This window comes from Siphateles boraxobius, unplaced genomic scaffold (genome assembly GCF_051911475.1).
Source record: "Siphateles boraxobius isolate OS27281-9 unplaced genomic scaffold, OSU_SipBor_1 9, whole genome shotgun sequence".
Lineage (NCBI taxonomy): Eukaryota > Metazoa > Chordata > Actinopteri > Cypriniformes > Leuciscidae > Siphateles > Siphateles boraxobius.
This window is the reverse complement of record NW_027509219.1, coordinates 23,665,659-23,678,747: the sequence shown is the minus strand read 5'-3', so window position 1 is coordinate 23,678,747 and position 13,089 is coordinate 23,665,659. Positions and strand designations below refer to the sequence as shown.

The 13,089-nt window shown below is 40.4% G+C and overlaps 3 protein-coding genes across 3 annotated transcripts; 2 read left to right on the top strand and 1 right to left on the bottom strand.

The window, feature by feature from the left end:
- Positions 1-4,099, top strand: dffb (DNA fragmentation factor, beta polypeptide (caspase-activated DNase)). Its single transcript, XM_077224394.1, has 7 exons — positions 1-237; positions 351-477; positions 569-754; positions 1,053-1,132; positions 1,279-1,452; positions 1,627-1,727; positions 2,370-4,099. Exons 1-7 carry the CDS (start codon positions 118-120, stop codon positions 2,578-2,580), a joined length of 999 nt encoding a protein of 332 aa, XP_077080509.1. The 5' UTR covers positions 1-117; the 3' UTR covers positions 2,581-4,099.
- cunh1orf174 (chromosome unknown C1orf174 homolog) lies at positions 3,112-7,047 on the bottom strand. The gene is made up of 4 exons (XM_077224406.1): positions 6,737-7,047; positions 5,817-5,894; positions 5,258-5,644; positions 3,112-4,306 (listed from the first exon to the last, which is right to left on the bottom strand). Exons 1-4 carry the CDS (start codon positions 6,749-6,751, stop codon positions 4,205-4,207), a joined length of 582 nt encoding a protein of 193 aa, XP_077080521.1. The 5' UTR covers positions 6,752-7,047; the 3' UTR covers positions 3,112-4,204.
- Positions 7,048-10,875: 3,828 nt separating this feature from the next.
- Positions 10,876-12,844, top strand: b3gnt7l (UDP-GlcNAc:betaGal beta-1,3-N-acetylglucosaminyltransferase 7, like). Its single transcript, XM_077224393.1, has one exon. The coding sequence runs from the start codon at positions 11,387-11,389 to the stop codon at positions 12,641-12,643; it is 1,257 nt and encodes a 418-aa protein (XP_077080508.1). The 5' UTR covers positions 10,876-11,386; the 3' UTR covers positions 12,644-12,844.
- The last annotated feature ends 245 nt before the right edge of the window (positions 12,845-13,089 follow it).

Genomic DNA, 13,089 nt, shown 5'->3' with positions numbered 1-13,089 from the left:
ACAAGATGGCAGCGCGCGTCATGTCGTTGTTTTTATCGCCCATGCAGGCATACGGCGAAAAAGAAACTTAGTCATTGCGGAAGACAAAACCTTTCTTTTACTGTCTATGGACAAAACATGCACAAAATAACAAAACCCAAGCTGGTTAAGATCAGAAGTGCTAACCAGTCCAAAAAATACGGAATTGCGGCTGTTAACCTTAAGGAGCTGATTAAAAAAGGATGTCATGTACTAAAGGTAGGCTATAGTAAAATGTGTTTTCGTGTGGTTTATTAAGGAGAGAGTGTCATTACTGTACAATACGTTTGGATACAGCAGTCAAACATTCATAGTTCATATTTTATGCACAGGTATCCAGCTCCGGAATACAGGTTTGCTTGTACGAGGATGGAACTATAGTTACCGAAGAATATTTCCAAAATCTTCCCGATAACACAGGACTTGTTCTTCTGGCTGAGGGACAGAGCTGGAATGGGCGTGAGTTTATTTCATAGACTGAAAGTTGGTATGAAACTGGAAAACATTGCTTGAAAATAATCATATTGCTTTGGCTTTTCATTCTCTACAGTTGTTCATGAAATAAATCAAGTCCTGGGATTTGACAGACACACAGACCTTCTGATCAGTGCAGCAAAAGACCTTCTGTCAGATGAACAGTCTCCCAAACGGCGCAGAATACTGGGAGACCTTCTGAGGAACCTGAGGGACAACTCAGAGGTGGAGAGCAGAGAACAAGATAAGGAATGGTTTGAAGGTAAAGGAGGGAAAAGAATATAAGTAGACATTTACTCTTCACTGTAACTGACTCTTCTTCTGAGGTAACATTTATGTTTTGACGTTTTTGGGGTACTCCATTTGACCTGAACTTAACCTGGCCTTTGTGAATGTTGTATCCTGATTCTGTGTTTTTTTAATGCGGCATATAAATTGTTATGAGGCTTTTGGATATAACTTGCAAAGAACATGTCCAGGTTACACATACATATATTTAATGTATTGAAATGTGTTGTTTTTGTGAGCATTGGCTCAGTTTTCTCATGTCTATATATCAGGTATTGATACCCGGTTTAAAACCAAGTCTGCATACATGAAGTATAACTGCGAGAACAGAGTCCGAGGATATTTGAAAGAGGTGTGACAAACTGCATTCAGTTCTGCTTTAAATGTTAGTTTTTGAAATGTTAAAGATATTATATGTAGTGGAGTTTATCATTTATTTCATGCAGCAAAAAAGACCTGCCATCACTCTGAATGAGATATATTCTTCACTGTCTATAGGTTGATGGATATACGCAGACTATTCCAAATGCCAAGACAAAAAGTGAGTATAAAAAGATGGTGGAGATCTTGGCAGAGAAACTGAAGGCGCCACGATACAACGGCACCTATTTTGACAGATCGGAGAAGGACGTCCTCAGGCTCTGCACTGAAGAGGGCTGGTTCTCCTGCCAGGTGCTGTAGTTTAGTCATTTCTAATGAGTCTCATTCAGTTCAGTCCATCGAAGGAAAATAATGAAACCTAATAATATAAAAGATCTTTCATTAAAATGTAAAATTCCTGCTTTTGTTGCAGTGGTACAGAAGTTTCTACTTGTATAAGACTATAAAAGATTTTTACTCTAACAGGGTGCTTTTGATGAGAACAACTGCACATCTCTCCACTCAATAAACCCGTATGGGAGCCGCGAGAGCAGAATCCTCTTCAGCACCTGGAATCTGGACCATGTGTGAGTAGTGCATCTTACATGTAAATGTTTATAACCAACAATCACATTGCCGGTCAAAAGTTTGGAATGATTAAGATTATTTAATGTATTTTGAAAGAAGTCTCTTATACTCAACCATCATGCATTTATTTGATCAAAAATACTGTGGAAATATTGTGAAATATTATTACAGTTTAAAATAACTGTTTTCTGATGGTAGAGCTGAATTTTCAGCAGCAATTACTCCAGTGTTCAGTGTCACATGATCCTTCAGATTTACTGCTGGTGCATTTTTTCAGGATTTTTTTAAGAATAGAAAGTTAAATGAACATTTATTTCAAATAAAAATTATTTGTTACATTATAAATGTCTTTACTGTCACTTTTGATCAATTTAATGTCTTTGCTAAATAAAAGTATTATTATTATTTTCAATCTTACTTACACCAACTTTTAAATGGTTGTGAATCACAGTAAATATTACTATTTTACTGTATTTTTGTTCAAATAAATGCGGTCTTGGTGAACATAAGAGACTTGAATCTTAATGTTCTCTTCCGATACACATTTTAATTTCAGTATTTAGGTCCTCTGGTAAAGGCAATTTAAGCACATCAATTATTCTGAAATCCAGTTAAATGAGAAAAGCTGATGTATTGTTCAGGATAGAAAAGAAGAGGACTGTGATCCCTGCACTCGCTGAGGCACTGAAGGGTAGTAAGTGCGGAGATATAAACGTGGATTATTTCTACAAACTGTTGTTCACAAGAGAAAATCTCAAGCTGGTTCACATTGTCTGCCATAAGAAAGGGGCCCATGAGCTCAGCTGTGACTCCCGCAAAATCTACAAGCGGGTGAGGAGGACTGTGAAATGAAAGGACATCCATAATACTCTTATGAAATATGCAGCATAGTGTGAGCTTCTCAGAGCCATTTATTATATTGTTGGGTTATATTGTGCTTCAGCATTTCTAATTGTAACAACTTTTAGTTCCATACAAATGTTTGTACCAAAGCAACTTTGTGTTTAAATTATGTAAACAATGAACTTCTTCAGGGTTTTATAAAAGTGACTGATTTTATATTTGTACATTTGCATTTTTACTGGTTTATTTAAATAACCAAAGATATTTGAAAAGAGTCTTTGGTTCATCTTTCTTTCCTGTTCCTGCCAGAAGCCAGTGATTTATCATCAAAATCTTGTATCATCACAGCAAATGTACAGCAAATGTTTGTAGTCCTTTCATTAACAAACAATGGTCTTATTTATTGTACAGAATACATAAAGCCTTCCTGAAAAAAAACTCTTCATATTTTAGTAAACTAAACAAGGTTAAATATGAAAAAAAGTAATACTTTTTTTTAATTTTATATAAAAAATTAAAAAAAACACGCATATAAAGTCATTTTTCCGAAGTCATTCATGAGGTTTATTTTCTCTGGACGGAGTATTGTACTTTTGTATGATAATACACTGAAGATTTAATAATGACATGTCATGTACATACAAGGCATTTGGTAGCAAAACTTAGCACTTGATTTTTCACTTCAATAGAAAAATATAAACTTTAATCACAATTTTAACCTCAGAGAATTTGTACATAGTAGCAAAGAAACTACATATTAAATTGTTACATCATTGAGCTACTAGTGAAGTTAGTGCAAATCCAGTCAAATAAGACACAAATATCTTCATATACAGACAAATTCCTAGTGGAGCAACATGCATAAAAGAGCTTGATTGGTTAAAAATTATAACTTTTCATATCTTACAATAAAACCCTCTTAATTTGAGATACTATTTAATAAAAAAAAACTCTTTACATCACAAGCATATAAAAAAAAAGATGTCAAAATAATAACATGCTTTAATTTTCAATTATACAGCACCATATCTGAAGTATAAAGAGTTTTTTTTCCAAAACAAACCTATTCATTCTCAACAGAGAATGTTTAAAAGTGGCAAATTCAGAATGTTTCAAAGTCTGAAAAGCAATCTTGAGGCACTTGACTCTGATAACATTAAGTTTGTTGATTTTTTTAAAGCTCTACTAGTGGTAGAAAACCCAGTGTGTTGGTCAGTGCTGCCAGATCAACCTTATTGTAAACTGTGTCAAGAGACTTTTTCATATATTATATAGCTTTCTTTCAGCACATCCACAATCACATGATGGTTTTAGCCTAGCACAAAACCCTCTTACTGTACAATCCATTAATGCTGCACACGTATAATGGTCTGAAGTTTATAATTACGGATGTACTAACATTTTTGCCATTGTGTACCTCATTAAAATTTCGTAAGAAAACATTACCACATTACTGATATCAATGCAGTGCATCTCAAACATTATAATTGAGAAGGATCTTGGAATAAAATAGCTTGCTTTAAAACAATCAAGTCCATTTTACCAGCATACTGTAAAACTCCTCTCGGGTCAGTCGAACTCCTGCAGGCTTCAGGTCAAAACTGTGGCAGACAGTTTGAGAGATTTCGTGTGCTCATAGATGCTCATCTTCACTGTCCTCTTTGGCATAGTAATGCATGCTCCTGTACTCTCTCCGACTCATTCTCTTGCTTCCTGGGGTTCTGCGTGGGTAATCCTGAAAAAAAATCAGGTCAGAATGTTTTAAAACAAAGCCATACAATTGTATTAATGACATCCGGCTATTGAGTGAATGCATCATGAAATCAACCTGACACCAGCTGTGTTTTGACACCCAATTGAGAATTCACAGTCCTTCACTCTAATAATCCTACATGGTCTTGTATTAACCTCAATATTTCAGGATTACTGTGTGCAAACAAAGCCATCTGGCTGCATGTTATTTATCTCGAAAGCTTAACTTAGACCAGAGTTATGTTACTGGGGCAAAGGGAAATTAAAGTTTACATCCTGCATGGGCCCTCCACAACTGATATTTAACCCTTTTAATTCCAATCTTTTCTCAGTTAAGTCAGCACATGTACTTATATAAAATATAGTATATAAAGTTGAACATTTTAGTAAAGTTTTACTATCTGGCAATTGTTGGGGAAAGGGAAGTAATAATTTAGACAAATAGAGAGACAGACAGATAGACTTTTTTACAACTTTATACTTATTTTCCCTTTGATTTTTTCTCCTTTAATATTCCCAACGACTTTCTAAGCTGACATGTACTGTATAAGTTATACAGATACAGTATTTGTAATGTTCCTGCATTTTATATCAGACAGAGCACAAAGATACATTAATAAATAGAAATATGAACACACTTTATGTACCGAATCGTTGTACTACACGCTTCCTTTTACAGAGCTCTACACAGACGTCAAACTCTGGTCACGTGACAATTTTCACCAGCCACGTAAAAAATGTTCACATTAAATCAAGACGGTTTTTACTTGAATTTATATTTGTGAAACATTAACTCTTTTAGACCCATCAAACGTAAATGTTGCCCACATATGTTCGAGGCAAAATTAAATTCAGTTTTTAAATCCAGCGCTATTTCTCTGCATTTCTGCTGATTCCCAATCATAATAAAACGTTCGGAATCGGTTTAGCTAACCTGAACAACATCCAGGTTCCCAAAGAACTGCTCCACTGGGAAAATGTGATTGCTGTCCTCGTCGAAGAAAATGCTCGGGTCATCTCGCGTCTGGGGATTGTGAACGGTCTGGTCCATCTTCGTCTCTGCAGAGCGGCTTGTCAGACCCGTACACTTGACGGCAGAGTTCTCTTTACCGCGCCGTTCACCCGGAGTCTTTTTCCCGGGCTGAATCTTGACAGTTTGATCAATGTTCGCGCTGGAGCTCTCCTCTACTTCACCGTGAAACGGTCTCTTTGGGAGACGTTTGGCCTCGCCGCTGTCGCCAGCCATCTGCCGCGCTGCGCTCGCGATAACAGACGCTGATCCCTGCACCAAACCGCGCAGATCTCTCCTCTTCACCGCCCTCTGCGAATAAAAGACCAATAGTAACCGTTTATGTTAAATGAATACAGTATTAGCCCGGTTTTAGACGTGGTTGAGACATCGTGAGAAAGCTTGTTACATAATATAGCGCTTTACTGTAGTCGTCAGACGGAAACTGTGGGGAGGAGATGGTTGGGTAGACACTGACACTGACCTTGACTGAACTTTTCACACCGGGCGGGTTTAAAGAGACAGCTCCACACAATGCGTGTCTGTGGTTCCCAACGGCAGTCTGGAACAAGACAATATCAAGGACTTCAATAATGCATCCGCCTCGCCGTCACTAACGAAATAACTAACGTTAACGTTAGCGTTTCGTGAACGTACATCTGAGCGAACACCGCTTTTTCACCGGTTCACTTCCATGCACAGATAGTTCTACTTTTTGTTCAGTGGTGCATTTTTCTTCTCTCCAGTCTTTAAAGACCAATATCTTTATATCACAACGAATAAGCAACTCAATAAACAAGACATCATTCGTGAACGAAATGAATAAACGATCCTGTTCGTGAACAAACTGAATGAACTGGGACAAAACGTGCGAATCAGTCCAGTTCGTATAGAGGAGAGAAAGGCAAAGGGAATGGACATGTAAAAATAAAAGATGACCATGCCGTTAAAACGACCTTAGTGAAAAAATTTATGACTCTAATCATAACACAAAAAGAACACACGCACTGGTCCGGTCTACGTCTACTTGCAACGATGGGTCACTGAATGAATCCGTAAACGGATCTTTTTACTGAATGATTCAAAAGATTCGACTCATTGGTGAGTGGTGACTCAAAAACTACAAGAGGTGGGAATGGTTCACAGATGAACTTGCTTTTAACAAAAAAGCCACCCATAAAAAAACAACTTCAGTATCATACTAAATACAAAGCGCGTGGTCCACCTTAGTCTGCGCGCCAAACCTGTGAACGTTATTTTAGTACGTACATTCCTACATTTCACACTGAAAGCTGACATTGTAAACTTCACAAGTCGAAATAACTGCATAAACTCGAAAATAATTGTGCACGTTCATACAACTGAAAAAACTGCTTAAAAGCAAAAGTTCTGCTTATATCTTACCTGCTTTGTCCTCATTTAAAAAGTTTAAGCGTCCAAAACTGATGTGGACTGGAGTCTTGCAAGAGCCATAGAGATATTGGCTCTGATGCTGCGTCCCAATTCGCATACTATCCGTCCTAAATAGTATTCGAAATTAGAATTAGTACGTCCCAAATCGTAGTATGTTGAAATTAGTGTTCCAAAGATACCCGGATGGTCTACTTTTTCCGGTCAGAATCCGAAGTGCAGATCGATGCGCACTCTAAAGGCTGATATTGCCCACAACCCATCGCGCGTTGGACGAGGATTCGATTAGAACTACAAACACGAGTGAAAGGTGTTAAAAAACTACAGACATGGAGGACGCGCGAGTCCGGTGATTATGTAGAAAGGTTTAGATAAAGGGGTTTGAGTGGAAAAATTATTTAATCAATGTTGTCTACATTATATTGCATCTGCAGCAGCATTGTGAACTTTTGTAAAGATACGCCATTAACTTTTAAATGCATCATTACATTCAAATTGCAAACACATGAGGAGAGTCACCGCATTAATGACCCACGGCTGCAGACCAAGGTGCCACAACATTTCTCTCCGAAACGGTAGGAAATTATATTAGATTGAATGGAGGATTTTAACTGTGACAAGATGATTGACAGGGCAGTTTACAGTGGCTGGACGCACGCGACAGAGCTGTGTCCGTTAAAGATGACGAAGTAGTATGTCCCAAAGCTTGCCTACTCTTTTGCTACACACTCAAAAGTATGTACTTTTTCTTCACAAAAAGAGTACATACTTTGAGGTTGTAGTATAAGTAGGCGAATTGGGACGCAGCCTGAGTCTTGCGAGTGTTTATCTCCGGAGACCGTTGAAGCCCCGCCCACATCCGATAATCTACGCTACACAGAATATCACGAGATGGGAGTTGAACATTTTATTACAGGCTTTTCTGAGGCTGCGGCTGTCTGATATTCATCAATTAGTAGCTGCATAGTCTGTTTGTACAGAATACGACTCGGTTACTAACGTAACCTCGGTTCCCTGAGAGGAGTGAACGAGTATTGCGTAAGTAGCTTACGCTATGGGAAAACTCCTTTTCTCGAGAAAACTGAAGTCTTTATGTAAAACGCATTGCAGCTGCACAGCTGACAGCAATGAACGAAGGAAGCTCGGTCATTGGCTGTGCTGCGGCAACTTGCTCGAACCAATGACGGGGCGACTCTGAATGCGCAACCAATGAGCGCGCTTCGCGCCCGCGCGCATCAGAGCCCGTCAAGATGGGCGTGGCCAAGGGCTATTTATTGGGCGCCCCGTCATGAGAGTTCTTTAGATTTAATCTCCTTCAGCGAACACCTTCTTCGCTGGATCCTCCGGATTATTGAAGCCTTCGCCGCCGTCGAAAAGCATACCAGCGGGATTGCTACGAGGACGTCCGCACCTTCAGCCGCCTTCGAACGCCATCCTACTGAGCCATCCGGCGTGCCACACACGCAAGTATCTTTACATCTGTTCGCCCCGCGACACTTGTAAAAGAGCAAATTTCTGAGGCGTTGTTTCAAATGCCTTCCTGCGCGTCGTGCAGAGACCTTCTCCCGGACGGGGATCGTCACATCATCTGCGCTCGCTGCCTGGGCCGGGACCACGCAGAAGCTGCTTTGACCAAGGGCGGATGCCCGGAATGTGATGACTTGGGTCTCTCCGCACTGCGGGCTCGCCTCGCCGCTTTCGCCGTGAGCGAGCCCATCGCCGCCACCCCTCTGTTTGAGCCGCGCAAGAAAAAGCGCCGCTCACAGAGGCTTCCTGAACCTGAGCTCAGTGACGTCACGCCGAGCCAGTCTCCGCGTGCTTCACCGCCGCTCTTGCCTTACCCACCGCCGGTTCAGTTCACCAAGCCGGACCTACACCCCTCTAGCAGAGCGGTGGGCCTTGTGTCTTTCGGCGCGTCCGAGGACGATGGGGGAATAGATGACAGCTTGTCCATCGACGCTGCATCGGACGACTGTCCGGGCTCCACTCTCGACCCCGCCCCGTCAACGCTAGCTAGCACGAGCGGGGGCTCCACCATGGATACCGAGATTATCCGTGTCCTCTCTAAGGCCGTGGAAGACCTCGGGCTCGATTGGTCTTCTCCCGAAGAACCAACCCGGAGCCGATTGGATGAGTGGTTTCTGCAGGGGTGCCAGCAGGCCCCTCGGCAAAGGCCTTCTCCCTTCTTCCCGGAAGTTCACGACGAACTCACCAAGTCGTGGAAAGCCCCCCACTCTGCGCGCTTAAAGCCTTCTTTTTCTTCTTCGCTCTCCTCTGTGGACGGCGCGAAGGAAAGAGGCTACGAGGGAACACCGCCCCTCGAGGAGGCCGTGGCCAATCATCTCTGCCCGCCCTCCACCACCGGATGGAAAGCCAAAGCTTCTGTAGTCTGTAGTCTGTTTGTACAGAATACTGAAGTTTAGTTTGCCGTTATTGGCATAGTGAAAGCGATTAAAAGTAGGCTATATGAAGGCGAGTTATTCATTGTAGAAATATGTCGAATGAGTCATACATGTGATTGTGACTAATATGACCTGAAAATATGATATTAGAACCAGCCTACTGATGACACATCCGTTAAAGAATTATTGCGCAGTTTGTATAAACATATTTTACAATGTAGGCTATAATGTAGTAGACCTAGCAGTCATTAAATAATTTCCTCAAAGGTTATTGTCATTCAAAAAATTTTTTTAATATGGCTGCTGCCTGACATCGTCATAGTGGACATCACTATTAACAAGCTTTAACATTTAGGCCTAACTGATCACACATGGAGAATTCACTGACAAATGAGAATGTTAAGCAAATGTATATATATAGTATCTCACGAAAGTGAGTAGGGCAGGCTATACACCCCTCACATTTCAGCAAACATTTTATTATATCTTCTCAAGGGACAATACAATAAAAATGAAACTTGGATATATTTTAGAGTCAGTGTGCTGCTTGTATCTTCTGCTCTGTCCTCTGAAAATTATATATATGCCTATATTTAAAATAAAAAAGAGTAGTAACATTTTTTAGGTAGTAGCCTATTATCAACCCCTGCCCTGAGTTTTATAGCAACAATAAAGACTGCATGCCGTGTTTATTTGTTTTATATTAACAGGCTTCAAAAGCATTAAGCTATTATGTGGCTGGAACCCTGCTGAAAAGTTCATCCATCCATCATAAAATGAATCCATACAGCTCCAGGGGATTAATAAAGGCCTTCTGAAGCAAAGCAATGGGTTTTTGTGAGAAAAATATCTATATTTAAAACTTTAAAAACTAAAATAACCAGCTTCCGGCAGATGCAAGTTGACTTAAGCCTAAAGAGTAACCCCTGATGCAATGTAGAAGTAGCTTTGTCGCCTCTCACGGGTCAAACAAACAGGGCTAGAAAACAAACTTAAAATCCTCTGAGATTTCTCTTGAAAAATTCCCATTTTAGACTTCTAATTTGTGACTGGCATTTTGTTTTGCTCTATCCTCTGAGTCTGCGCTTCAGCGTTTGTCAATACGTCATGCGTCATCAGGGGTTGCTCTTTCGCTGTAAATCGATGCGTACTCCCGTCTGTCGGAATTAGTTTATAAAGTTTTAAAATGGATATTTTTCTTACACAAACACACCAATTCACGGCCTTTATTAACCCTTAGAGCCGTGGTCCGTGTGAAGTACTTTTATGATTGATGGATACACTTTTTTGGGCTTCAAAATCTCGTCCTCCATTCACTGCCGTTATAAAGCTTAAAAAGGGCCAGGCATTTTTTAATATATCTCCGATTGTATTCATCTGAAAGAAGAAAGTCATATACACCTAATGGCTTGAGGGTGAGTAAATCATGGGGCAATTTAATTTTTTTGGTGAACTATCCCTTTAAGCTGAATGGGGTTTATTGGAGCAGTAGCAAGCATTAAGACACAGATCAAATACTTATTGTATCACTTTTAATAGAAAAAAAAATTACTCTTAAGACATGTTTGTGGATTTTATGATGCCGAAATAATATATAACTAATGTAAATACACTTACATTTGGTAAGGCCATCTATTTATTTCAAATGCTGTCAAAAAGACATTGGCTCTATCGCTTTGAAACCACACGGGGGAGCTAAATACTCAAATAATTTCAGTAAGTTTAGTGCTAATAAACTGCTTGGGAAGTTAAATTCAAGCATCTTCCAATGTGCTTGTGGGAGTGATGTGAAAACGGGGTTAAAACCTTTAAAGAAACAAGAAGTTACTTCAACTCCAATATTTACATAGGACTACACTGAATACGTAAATAGTCCTCGCTCGAATTCTTCGTCGGGACTCTCATTTAACTTACTACGCTTGCACAGCTGTCGTGTGTAACCAGAGAGCCTGTAGCAGGTAGGTGTCGTGACTCTTGAAGGTGGAGGAGAGGAAGGCAGACGGACGATTGTTTTACAGGATGAGTGCCTCCCATTTTCAGCAGTTCAACGATGGACTTGAAGCGAAGAGGACCTGTTACGACAATATATGACGGGACAACAGACAAAAACACAGTCTGACGGGAGAAAAGCAGCCTTTCGACAGCCTTTCCTGCTTAATCAAAATGATTTTTTAAATATTTTTATAACACTTTTTAACACAAATTCACGGAAATTGATTACCGGTGACATGACTATCTTTTCATGACAAATCCGCTGGTCACCAGAACAGACTGTTCTCTGAGGAGCGCGTGCGTAATGGAATTCTTCTGTAGAAAGAAAAAGAATGTTAGAGCTGCGGTCAGCCTTACTTTGATTTTTGCCACTTTACTGATGCTTCAGAAATTAATAACAGTGGACCCGAATATTAAAGGTGTCAAAGTGAAAAACAAATGGTGTGGCCATGAATGTCCGTCATTCAAAAGAAAAAGCATAGAGGCTGCTGAAGATGCATCTCAGAATGACTTGGCGCGTGTGGGAAAACCGATGCCAAAACAATGGGACGTGGCTAGAATCAAATGTAGTGAAAACTCCACGATAAAGACCCAAGCCTGGTTTCGTCGTCTGAACCCAAGGTTCCGCGAATATGTCCTACACAGACATTGCAGATACTTCCCAATGTTGCTGAATCACCCCGAGAAGTGTAGCGGTGACGTGGATGTTCTTGTCGTGGTCAAATCGGTTATTGAAGAACATGACCGACGAGAGGCCGTGCGACAGACCTGGGGAAAGGAGCAAGAAATCCAGGGCTTGAAAATTAAAACGCTGTTTCTTTTAGGAACTCCGGCCACTGGCAAAGACGCGCGGAATTTACAAGCCCTGGTCCAATATGAAGACCGAACGTACGGTGACATCTTGCAATGGGACTTCATGGATACCTTCTTCAATCTCACTTTAAAGGAGGTGAACTTTCTGAGGTGGTTCAACATCTACTGCAGTGGGGTTCCCTTCATCTTCAAAGGGGACGATGATGTGTTTGTCCACACCAAGAACCTCGTGGAACTAATTGGCTTTAGGTTGGAGGAGAACAGGGTGGAAAACCTCATTGTAGGGGACACTATTTTTGAAGCCAAACCGATCAGAAACCACCAGAGTAAATATTTCATTCCCAAAGAGTTGTATGACAGGCGCTATCCACCTTATTTGGGTGGGGGAGGATTTCTCATGTCCTCTCAGGTGGCTCGCAGGCTCTTCATGGTTTTGGAGAGCGTGGAGCTTTACCCCATTGATGATGTGTTTTTGGGCATGTGTCTTCAGAAACTGCAGATCGTGCCCGAGCTGCATCTGGGCTTCAGGACATTCGGGATCATAAAGCGCAAAGTGACACCGCTGAACCGGGAGCCGTGCTTTTTCCGCAACCTCATCATGGTGCACAAACTTGTCCCGCAGGAGCTGATGCACATGTGGAATCTTGTACAAAACGAGGACTTGAGATGCGCCAGACGATTCGTAATAGACTAGTAGCTATTTACAAAGACAGAAAGAAGATATTCGTTCAAATGACGCGCCGTGTTTGCAGATCTAACCATGTGTTACTAGACTTGTGTTATCAATTGTCAAATGTAGTAAATCACAAGTTATTATCGTCTTACATTTTATCATCTTGTCACAGGGAACAAATATTGTTCTAAAATAAACTGGGGCTAGTTAGTTGTCACATTTGAATGTTTCTCAGGGTAGATTTATTTTTCTAAGTAAAATTTACCATATGGCTACAAAGGTAAAAGTTAGAAAAAAGCTACAGACACATGTCTTTTTAAATGTAAACTTTATCTTTTTATGTCAATTGTGAAGTTCACAAGAATAAATTTTGAATGTTCTGGTCACTCTTAGAAAGAATGGAGTATAGATTTTAAGCACCATATATAAAAAGTGTTTTTATGTGTGAAGTCAAACCTTGAGCGTTG

What these genes read in the sequence shown, in the direction of transcription:
- dffb (XM_077224394.1), top strand. Translation starts at nt 118, where the DNA reads ATGCACAAAATAACAAAACCCAAGCTGGTTAAGATCAGAAGTGCTAAC. An exon ending in GGGACAGAGCTGGAATGGGC is followed by an intron (nt 478 to 568) that starts GTGAGTTTATTT and finishes CATTCTCTACAG; the next exon opens with TTGTTCATGAAATAAATCAA. An exon ending in ACCTGGAATCTGGACCATGT is followed by an intron (nt 1,728 to 2,369) that starts GTGAGTAGTGCA and finishes TGTATTGTTCAG; the next exon opens with GATAGAAAAGAAGAGGACTG.
- cunh1orf174 (XM_077224406.1), bottom strand. An exon ending in GTGTGAAAAGTTCAGTCAAG is followed by an intron (nt 5,645 to 5,816) that starts GTCAGTGTCAGT and finishes TTTTATTCGCAG; the next exon opens with AGGGCGGTGAAGAGGAGAGA. An exon ending in GGAACCTGGATGTTGTTCAG is followed by an intron (nt 4,307 to 5,257) that starts GTTAGCTAAACC and finishes ATTTTTTTTCAG; the next exon opens with GATTACCCACGCAGAACCCC.
- b3gnt7l (XM_077224393.1), top strand. Translation starts at nt 11,387, where the DNA reads ATGACAAATCCGCTGGTCACCAGAACAGACTGTTCTCTGAGGAGCGCG.